This window comes from Candoia aspera, chromosome 2 (assembly GCF_035149785.1).
Source record: "Candoia aspera isolate rCanAsp1 chromosome 2, rCanAsp1.hap2, whole genome shotgun sequence".
NCBI lineage: Eukaryota > Metazoa > Chordata > Lepidosauria > Squamata > Boidae > Candoia > Candoia aspera.
Window position 1 is genome coordinate 248,201,059 of NC_086154.1, and position 11,227 is coordinate 248,212,285.

The 11,227-nt window shown below is 41.1% G+C and overlaps 1 protein-coding gene across 1 annotated transcript in view; it reads right to left on the bottom strand.

Moving 5' to 3' along the window:
* The window catches only part of SPEF2 (sperm flagellar 2), a 131,708-nt gene extending 121,734 nt beyond the window's left edge, over window positions 1-9,974 (bottom strand). Inside the window, exons 1-2 of the mRNA XM_063293167.1 lie at window positions 9,895-9,974; window positions 1,652-1,754 (exon numbers count right to left, since the gene is read on the bottom strand). Of these exons, the coding sequence (XP_063149237.1) occupies window positions 1,652-1,754; window positions 9,895-9,952 (161 nt within the window). The 5' untranslated portion in view covers window positions 9,953-9,974. The remainder of the gene's footprint in view (window positions 1-1,651; window positions 1,755-9,894) is intronic.
* Window positions 9,975-11,227: the final 1,253 nt, after the last annotated feature.

Genomic DNA, 11,227 nt, shown 5'->3' on the forward strand with positions numbered 1-11,227 from the left:
TAGAGCCACCTGTTTCATCCATATTTAGCAAGACTTCCATGAATGGAAAGGGGTCATCATGAGTCTTGAGTTCACATGCCGATCCCCTCTTCTTTCTTACTTCCATGTGTTTAGAAGGACTTAGACGCATTTAGTGTCACTTTTTTCCTTGAAGTCAGCTTGTTATATTGTCCAGACGAGGGAATATATTTACAACAACTCTGGTTGATTTATCAAGATAGTTTCAGATACCACAATTTAAGTTGGCTTGTGTGAAACCGGCTCAGCTAAATGGCAACTCCTAGCCAAACTTACTTAAAAAGCTAGGTAGGATTAGACTTGGTCACTGTTTGGCATGGATTAGACTAACAGGAAATACTAGGTTTGTAAGACTAAGAAAAAAAAATCCCAGAAGGGAGTACTAAACTAATATTGTGTTGTTCCCATGAAAATTACATGAACTTCTGCATGTAGTCACCAGGAGTCTCGTGTGACTCAAAGGAGACTTTACCATTATCATATCATGATTTATTTACATACCATGAACTTGGTCATCAAGTCCAAGGCCCATCAAGACCACTGTTTCATAGCTCCCAACTAATACATATAGGAATCTAAAAGCAGAACAGAATCTTGCCACTGCCACTATATCTGAAGTGACATAAGCAGTCATACTGCTTCTGACACTGACTACTGTGACTAGTTATATGGTGACACAATAGGCCAAATGTGGGGGGAAAAGAGCTATGAAGTCCTTTGCCAGGATCTGGTACAGAAGGAGAGGGAAGAGAAATGCTTGCAAACCTCACAGCAGTTTCTTCTCACTAGTGATCATGAAAACCAGTATCTTCAGAAACTGCAAACTAAAACTGTGAAATGCAAATCATCATCTTGCTATTGGGCCTGACATCATGTCAGGCACCTCCTGAATTCCATAGCTGAATCCAGCCTCTCCTTAATCTTCATTCTGTCCTTCTTACTGGGGCTGCTTGTTCACTTGATGTCTCCATGCAAGCAATGGCAAGAATAGGAAGAGTAGAAATCTCTACTCCTTTTGTGTTCTCCCTTTACATACTTGTATAGCCTGATCTCAGAGCAAGGATGGAGAATTCACTGCCTTCCAGATGTTACTAAGCTACAGTATGAGCCCTGCCACACTGTCCAAAATTGCAATGTAGAGTTTAACTGCCCTGCATCACTCTCACCAAAAGTGGCTTGTAAAATCAGTCTCTCCAATGCAGATGCAGAGGACTAGAGACAGTTCACAAAAGTGTTTCCTTTCAAAGCAGAAGCATCTGGATGGAAAAGAAGCACATTTCTGGCTAGCAGATCACAGCCATCTCTGTGAGAATCCTCGGGACATGAGTAGAAACAGGGTATTCTTCTGTAATTTTTAGCAATCATTGGTCATTCTGGGTATGGATGCTGATCATTGTAGTTCGGGAAAGCTGGGCAAGAGGGCACACAGTCCTCTCCTGTCTCAGTGGGAAACTGACTGGGCAATGGCAAACATGGGAATGAGAGAAGGATTCTATATAAAAAGTGGGAGGGGGAACTGCCCAAATTCCCACCCTGCTCTCCAATACAAGGAAGTGTTAATTGAACCTACTGTAGCTTAGCTATGATATAGTATAAATCAGAACACTGTTACAGCAGTATTAATACTACCCACCTGCTTTGTGAAAACTGGTCAAAATCTTCCTGAAGTTCATACTTGTTTAGAAGTTCTCCAATGAGATAACCGGAGGAAAATTCTCTGGAGAAAGACTCTGAATCTGATTTAATTTCCAAAGGAAAAAGGAAAGCATTTTGTTTATAAGTTGCAGCTCATTTTCTCTTGAACAAAATATTAACTAATATTGTTGATATTAGTTGTGACTGGCCTATGGGGTACACCCTGTATATCTCCTCCCAAAATAAAAGTTAATAATAAAAATAGTGATGTTAAATAAATAGTAGTTATTAAAATAACATTAAGATAATGCAACCAAATAATAACAAACAAAGAAGTAATACAAAAAAAAAGTGTGACCTCACATGGAGTGTAGCCTTCAGAACGTGGCAGAAACCCTCAAGCAAAAAGAATTGTGCATTGCTGGTTTACAACATTTTTTCCTCAAAACCAATTAGGTAGCAGAAAGAATGAGATAGTCATCAAACCCCAGGATCATCTGCTACACATGGCTACTTTGGTTATAATTTGTTCAGCAAAGGTTACAGTTGGCTATCTAAGAGCCTGTGGGTAAAACAATAGGTAGTATTCAAAATAATAAATGTTGCCTAGGAGTCGAAGTCCGCACAGCTTAGAATTGCCAAGGTTGAGGAAGCCTGGCCTAGGAAGTATCACCAAGGAAACAATTGCCACCTCAATCCATTGGTATAGGACTTTGCTTTAAAAAAGGGAAGTGTAACCTGTGGCCCCAGGGCATCACGTAACTTCTAATCCTAATTTTTTAGCCCAGGAGCAAAATCTGATTTTAAGTGGTACAAATACCAAAAATCAGTGGTACAGCTTCTTGCAGTTTTGAACAAAGAAATAAAAGGGAAATTGTAGCATAAGCGAGAAGTGAGCCTAACACCAATAAAACAAAGGTCCTTTCCCAAACAAAACAAAAAAATCACTACCGAACTGAGTAGAACAGTGATACTTCTGCTTCTCATTAGGAGGATTTCATCTCCGGTGTGGATGAAACTCTGCTCTGGAGGGAAAGCATTTGTAGCTAAAACATTAGGAACTATGGAATAAACAGATACCTACAAGGACTGCTTGTCCTCTGGAGTCCTTATTAATTGAGAGAACTTAACCACAGCACATCCCTTGAATCTGCAAAAGCGTCCTGGGTGATGAAAATCCTTCCCTTGTTTTGTCTTATGGGAATTTCAGATATGTAAAGGGATTGCTCAGAAGGAACATCCACCAAAAGGTTTTCACATAAGAAGCCTTGTGTTCAAACTCTTGTAGAGATCTGCCTCCTTAAGTCAGGAGTGTGAAAATTGTGGCCTCCCAGCAATTCTCCCCCAGATTCTTCCGCATCCCTCAGAGTGGGCAGGACCGAAATGGGTGCCTTAAGACTTGTAGAATTTAGGCCAAATGGGTGACATTAGCTTGCATTTTCACCTTTTATCAAACCTTCTAAGTCAGGGCCACTTTGAGTCCTCATACCACTCACTTTTGATGTACAGCCCTCAACATACCTCAGAAAGCCCTGAAGCTAATGGAATAAGTATATACATCCCTGATTCAACACTCAAACACAGACTTACTCAAATCAGGAACTACAAAAGCAAACACATTGAACAGGCATCTGCAGTGTTCTGGAAAAGTTTGGTGTCAAGTAACTCAAGGCTATCTTAAGCATTAAGCAACATACAAACTATGCAAACTACATTAATTCGGGGTTACCAAGAGGGGATGCCACGCCTGCCATACAATTTTTAAAGGTCAGTCAATTAACTATATGAATAACTACAATCTGCAGACATTGGTATATGAATAAAAATCCCTCTAAGGAAAAACAATAATTATTTTTTTAGATTATGCTTAGAGGTGCATAACAGATACTGTGTGAAAAATTTTCCTGTGCAAAGGAATGGAAGAACATGTCTCCCACTCACTTTTTTGCAGAACTGCACAAAAAACATTTCTAAAAGATTCTTGATTAATCTCTTGGTTAATGGGAGACAGGCCAATTACAACTCTACCTGGACCAGATATTTGGCTTACTTATTAACAAACCTGAATCTCAAGTATATTTTTCACCATTTGGTGGAGAAAATTTTGTGGTGTTTGCTTGAGTTGATCTTCAGAGATAGACTCCTATCGAACTTAGAACATCAATTAGCAGCTGCTACTGCTGATTAACATGAAACATTATAACTCAGTGCAGCTTAGATGCAGCACCAAAAGAAGTGTGTCCTATTCTGAAAAGTGTTAAGCAAGAACAGATTCCCTTCTTTAACATTTATGATGATTCTAAGCTGCTAACAATAACTAAAGTCCCTGGGAGTTGGGTGAAAGGTGAAAAAAGGTGAAAGGTCCCCTGTGTAAGCACTGAATCATGTCTGACCCTTTGGGGGGACACTGCTTTTGCGATGTTTTCTTGGCAGACTATAGTGGAGGTGGTTTGCCATTGTCTTCCCCAGTCATCACTTTCCCCAGCAAGCTGGGTGCTCATTTTACCGACCTTGGAAGGATGGAAGGCTGAGTCGACCTGAGCCAGCTACCCGAGAATCCAGCTTCCAACTGGGATCAAACGGGGTCGTGGGGAGAGTTTCGGTTGCAAAGCTGCCGCCTACCACTCTGCGCCACACGAGGCTTTTGGCGTATAAATTTACTAAATTATTGTTTTTAATTTTATTAAAGTGGAATTTCTTCCAAATTTGATCACCCATCAACAGCAAGGATTTTATATGCCAACAACTCCATCTGGATTGAGAAGGAGGCGAGAGGAGAGGAGAGGAGAGGAGAGGAGAGGAGAGGAGAGGAGAGGAGAGGAGAGGAGAGGAGAGGAGAGAAAATCCAGCTCTATATTATACTAAAACAAAGGTCATGTTCTTCACTAAGATGTCTACAAGCCACAACATACAGCTAATGTCAGAGTCAAACCTGCCTCTGACTCAGAAAGCGAAACCCTTTCGGAGTCAGAGGAGGAAACAGAAACTTACCAGGCTGAAACCGGGAAAATGAAACTCCTGCATGAGTCAGCAGCACGGGAAGAGTCCAAGGCACTGATTGGTCAGGATTTGGGGAAGGATTTGAATCCACCAATCAGTGCATGCCAACGACAGGCTGAAAAGTGCGCGAAAGAAAAGACAGCCCAATTGGATACAGGAGGGTCTAAGCGCACCAAGGATCAGGATAAAAGGCAGCCGCGTGGAGAGTGAGCTGCCAGAGACAACTGATCCTCCAAGCCTGCAGCTTCTACGGAAGAGTCCTTACCTGCATTGGAGACACCGAAGAGGAATCAGCACCCTTGCTCTACCTTGAAGAGGACTTGAATCCTGCTTCTGTTGCCATCGAGGATCCCTTGCTCGCCGAGCCCAGCAGACTCAATCTTGCTTCCAGCTTCAAGACTTCGTGATCTTCCAAGCAGCTTCTTCGTACCTTGAAATTCCAGTGTCATCGGTGCACCTTCAGTTTCGCCCAGCCGTGTACCATGTGTTCAGCCAGGTTCAGGTACTTCACACCTATCTTGTTCAGGATCTGGTTTCCAGCCCAGTCTGGGGCTTCCAGCCGAGTCCAGTCTTGTTCCAAGTTCCCAGCCTTGCTCCAAGTCTCTAGTCCAGAGAATCCAGCCTAATCCAGGGCTTCCAGCTGAGTCCAGTCTTGTTCCGTGTTCCCAGCCTTACTCCAAGATTCCAGTCCAGAGAATCCAGCCTAGTCCAGGGCTTCCTGCCAAGTCCAGCCTTGCTCCAAGTTCCAGTCTTGCTTCTAGTCTCCAGTCCTGAAATTCGAGTCAAGTCCAGTCGTGTTTCCAGTTGCTAGTCCTGCCTTAGGTTCCAGTTACTGGATTCCAGTCCAGTGTGGTCTTCAGCCATCCGGTGTATCCCGAGTAATTCGAGTATTGTTCCAGGTTGAGAGCTGTGTTTCCAGTACCCTGCATTCCAGTTCACCCAGTCTCTTGGTCTCCAATTGAGAAGTCTTGTTCCACTGTGGCCCAGTTGGGGTTGACTGGGTCCAGTTCTTTGTATTTCTAAGAACTTAATTGCTGTAAGTAGTTATTAATAAAGAGTATTTTTGTATTCTCCGCCTGGTTTCATAGTCTGAACAGGACAGCTAATTATAAGTTATAGCATGAGAGAGGATAGATATTGCAAATTGCTTCAGGCTGGTTTTCAAGCTTTGAACTCCTGAAAGGAGCAATCCCAATCTACCTCAGATTATATAAACAGGAGTACTAGAAACATTTTTGCTTCTTTTTCTTTTTTCCCACTAAAGGTAGCAATTTATACAAGCTGCTCACAAGGTCTTCAAAGGGGGGCTGAAGGCTGTAACTATAAAAGCTAGACTGCCAGGAGACAACCAGTCAATAAAGTTTTCATTAAAAAAAAAGCTACACAGAGAGATGCTCCTTGATGCATCTCTAATGTGTCGCTATGCACGGAATCTGAGATGGCTTCTCAGGAGGCCCATGTATGAATCTGTTGCCTCAATTACTGTCTTAAGCTAATTCTCTTTGTTGGATCCCTGTTTTAGTTTTGCAGGAAGATTTTGTCTCATCCTGGAGGAAGAAATAAAATTGATCTCTGACAATAGCTGATTGCCCTCACTTTCAAGACAGGTAAAGCAAATGTTAGGCAGCAGATGAAGGACTTATGGGAATCAGATCTCCAAAAAGACTCAGGCTTTGACATCTGCTTGAGTCAAAGCCTTCAAGATGGCAGGCAGGGTGTCATGCTCAAGGTTTCTTCCTTTTTCTATGTAGATAAGATGTCACTACACATACAAAAGGGCTGCGGATTCAAATGCAATGTCAGTTGCCATCTGGAAGATTTTGACCTCCCTTCCTCTCTCCCACAGATGCCACTGAGACTCTTTTTGTAGCTTCTTGCTAAGCCTTATACAGTTGGGCAAGTTCAAGGAAGAACTCCACAAATTCAGTAAAATATCATTAATGCCAGTCTTGGATAAATCCAGAATCTTGGAAATGGTACGAGAAATTTTCAAAGCTCATCTGTAGTAAGTTCATTAAGGTGGAGTGTCTTTGAATAATTTCAAATGTTTCTTCCCAGGATTCTTTCCACTTGGGTTAAGTTGCCATTCATGAGATAAGCTGTCAACTGACCCATCTCTTGATTATTTATGCCTACTTTCTCTTCCATTCCTTTCCCAGTCTTCCCCACAATCTTTCACAGTCCTGTCTCAGGTTAGGGATTGATAGGAGGAGTTTTACAATAGGTGTTGTATAATATCACCTATTATACCCCAATAAGCTTTTTTGTTGGCTCAATTTCATGCTGAACTCCCATGCATTTGGAGGACAAATATGAGAGCATCACTAGATCCAAGAGTTTCCCCTTATGAAGTAGGAGAAACCAAATTAATGGCAGATTTATTGTTGTACTGCCCTTTCTATACGGATTACCATTTCAATCTTTTAACACTCCTTCTTTAAATAAGTTATTGAAGGCCAGAAGAAGACGACATTCTTTATTTACTATCTGACACATTCATGGAAACCATTGCAAAGATAGTAAAATTCTGTTCCATCATTATTTTGAGCTATCAGTTGCTAAGAGTAAGTTGATAGATTGCTGATTAATTTGATGCCTTCTGGGATGGGGCAGGAATTATACAAAGCTTTTTTTTTTTTTGGTAAGCTACAGTATATTGCCACCAAATCCCTTAAAGGTGTAAGGTTTCCAAATGCCAATCTAGAAAAGAACCTTTGGGCCCACTGGATGTCTGAAAATTGCTGAGGCTAGCCATTCACAAAATGGTGGGGCCACAACACATTTGATATTCATTCTAGTATCACAGATAGAAACATAATCTGATTTTATGCAAGTAAGATTTTATTTTACCAATAATAATAAATAAATCCCACCCTTGTAATCTATGTCTAAGCCACTCCACACATCTGCTCTCTCATTACCTGCTTAGAGGCCAGTAGATGTAGAAAAGTGGTTCCAAGATGCACTTGGAGCTATTCAAAACATACAGTATTTTATCTCTTCCATCTTGCTGCTTTGCCTTCCCCATGCTATTTCCCAACATGCAAACAAGTCTTAACTTTTCATATATTCAATGCATTTGCAAAATTGTCAGCTTCCTTACAGATGTCTACATTTTTATGCACAGTACCTATGTCTAAGGTCTTCTGGAAATAGTGTGATGGACACCAGGAAAGTATTATGAAAATCTTTGCTCAAATGCTTTCCCCAGCGGAGAAAACAGTATCTCAAGATATTATTAGCACCCAGTGGCTTTTAGTTCAGATCTTGGTCCATAACAAAGAATTTCCCTCCAGTCTACCATCCAACAGCATAGCTTTAGGGGAATTCAATGCTACAAAAAACATGTTGTATAATGTTGTTTCTAAATTTCTTCTATCCCAATGTGCATTTCCTATAGATGACCCCTTCTTTATTGTCTCAGTTCCAGGTCTACTTTCTGCACTGCTTAACATATCACCATCTCATAAATAGGATGATCACAGATTACTAGTCTATTTAGCTCAATACTATCTCTTTTGGGTCTTAGGTAGAAAAACAGCTTTCCTATCACCTGCTGGAGATGTCACAGATTAAATCTGGGAATTTCTTTGTGCAAATTCCAATTCATTGGAGTTGCTTCTCTGGCTTAATTGTGATGATAGATTCAATTATAACTGAAGCCTTCTTTTATATAATTGTTTCTTCCACTTCAGGAATAATTAGAAATATAATTTATTTCTTACATGCCTTTACTAAGTAGAAACAAAATAAGCCGCCTAGATTAGGGCCCCCATATTTGGGAGGCTGTTGGAAATTTAAGAACTGTTGTGGGTGCTCTTGCAAAACAGTGGCTAGGGAGACTTACCATAGCTAATTTACATAGCACCTATTTCAAATAATGTTCCTTGCTTGTCTACTCTAATCTGCCCTCTTGCACTGTACCACTGCACTTTGGATTCAAAAGCAGAAAGATATTTTAGAGAACACAGGGACAGGGATGTTGCACCCATCTGCAATTCTTCAAAGCAGCTGTACCTTTTCCTGGGATTATGCAGCTGCTTTTTTTCCCAGAAAAAGCCATATTTGGTTTAAAGAACTGCAGACAAGTGAATCCCTGTGCTCTAAAGCAATGAACAGCCCTACACTTACTTTTTCTGCTTTTTCCAAACAGATAGACACACTTCCATACAAAGCATTGGCTGCAAAAACCTATCTTTTTCATGTTCCAGGAAAATTCAGGAATGATGATTCTGGAGGATGGTGCTTTGCTTTGCAGCAAGTCAGCTTCCTGTTTGTTTTTGTTTTTTTAAAGTTTAAATATATTTTGAAGAATATAAAAATTCAGGTGTAGATAAATTGCCAGGTAGCTAGGGAGGTATCTACAGGCACACTGGTAATTGGTAGAACATACAGAGATCCAGTAGTTATCAAATCACCTCTCTTTTTTCAATAGTGTAAATTTGGCTCTCAATGCCTTATTCACTCTTCTCCTTCTGCAACTTCTGGGACCCTACCAATATAGTCAACATGAACAGTTTGAAGAAAAAGCTATCATATGCGCTTAGAGGTAGGACTGAAATAACAATTATATTAAATAATCAGAAAACACAGAGTAACTGTGTGGAAACATGGTCCAATATTTTTGCTTTCATAAAGCATTATCGCTAAAAACGGTTGTTTTAGATTCTAAGGTACTTCTAATGCACTGCCTTTAAATACATTTTGCCCAAAATTCAGTCACCAGAGGAGGATACCTCAATTCAAAAGTTTCCAAGAGCTTAATCTATCTATGCGGTCGCTAAGAGTCAAAAACGACTTGATGACACATAATCCATCATTCAATTCCAACACCACAAATGTGCACAGCTTTCTCCTCAAATGCCCCCGTGTTATTTTCCAATCTAAGGTATTAATTTTTATCTACCGCTGCTGAACTTGGAAAGGCTGACAGAAATGTCAGCCCAGGCACCTATTTTCTAGGGCTGTGACAGAGCAAACACCAAAGACAGCAGGATGGTGATCGCAGTGCCTCTGAGCATATATAAAATGTCATGCACTTTGGTGCTTTCCCCCAATCCTGAATGGATGGAACTCGGTTTCAAGGGCAAAAGACACGATCTGTTTTCAGACAAGCTGAAACAAGTTTGAATGTTCCCTCCCGCTAAGATGCCTGCGGGGTACAAGGGCATGTGGAGGACGCCCCTCGCCTGAGCCTCCAAGCAATGGCACCCCGCGTCCTCTACCTCTTCTTGGACTCACCCACTGTCCGCGAGAGCTTTACTTCTCGATTCAGCCAATCGCACAGAATGCCAGTCATGGCCGCAGCTCCGCGCCCTCTTCCCGCCCGGCTCGAGACCGGCTCGAGCCACGCTCCGCGTCCCGTCACCACGGCAACCAGCTCTCTCGCGCCAGCATGGCTAAGACGCGGCGGAACGCAGCCCGCCAAGCAGCACCGAGAGAATGATGTGCGCTTGCGCAGACGAGTCAACTGAGCTGTGCCGCGCAGGGAAAGGTAACAAAGGTCCTGCCGAGAAGCCGGGGAACGCTGTTTGTGGGTCAGCGCATGCGCCGTTTAGAAGCTTTAGTGTACGTCAGGCTGGGTACCCGGAGGGGTTGTTCAAATCGATTTGAGAAGGGTGGTAGTCGATTTTAATCCCGGAGCACGAAACTCCTTTTAACTTTAGATTAGTCCTGCAGTTGCTACGTCCCCTTCCCTCCCCGACTCCTTTGCTTTGAAAAGTTGCGGGGCAGGTGGAAATTTAACTGGTGTATCTCTCGCAGTTCTGTGAAGCTGTATAATAGAAAAGCTGAGTCTCTTAATGTCTGCCGCTAATAGGCTGCTGTTTTTTGAAGCAGCCCCACGTGTTAAATTGCTGTATGTATCAGTAATCGCAATAAAGATTGTGTGTGCATATATGAATATAAATTCCTCTTGGCAATTACTATGCTTTCTATTTACAAAGTGTATGTACCACTTTAATTGAATCATCTTTTAGAATTTTAAACAATTCTGTTGATATTTCATCAACTCCTTCAACTTTTTTATTAGCAATATTTTCTAGGGCCTATTTTACTTCACTTTCTAGAATGTCTGGCTCTACTTGAACGATCAAACCTTAACTGTTCTTTATATAAACCTTAACTTTTTTATATTATTATTTTTTATTGTATGCTGTCCAGGGTCATGTTCTGTGAGGTGGGAGGCTATGTAAACATGATGAATAAATAAATAAAATACATATAATTGATTTGGGGATCTTTTCTGTTCAGTTCATCCAAGGAGTTGCATCATTTCTTTTTGTATCTTTCTCCAATAGATCTTTGCCCTCTGTATTGTTTTATTGTATCCAGCTTTGCACATAGTGTTGCAGTAATTTGTGTACTGTAATTTTCTTAAATAAATCTCTTGTCCTTCCCATTTCCTTCTTATCCTTAATTTCTTTGCATTGTTTTTTTTTTTTTTTTTGCATTGATATAACTGCTTTTCTCTTCTTGTTTTTCCCTGGAACTCACTGTTTACTTGGGCAGATCTTCCTGTCTCAGTCGCCTTTTTCTTTCTGCCTTTCTTCCACTATTTTCAGCTTATTGGCAG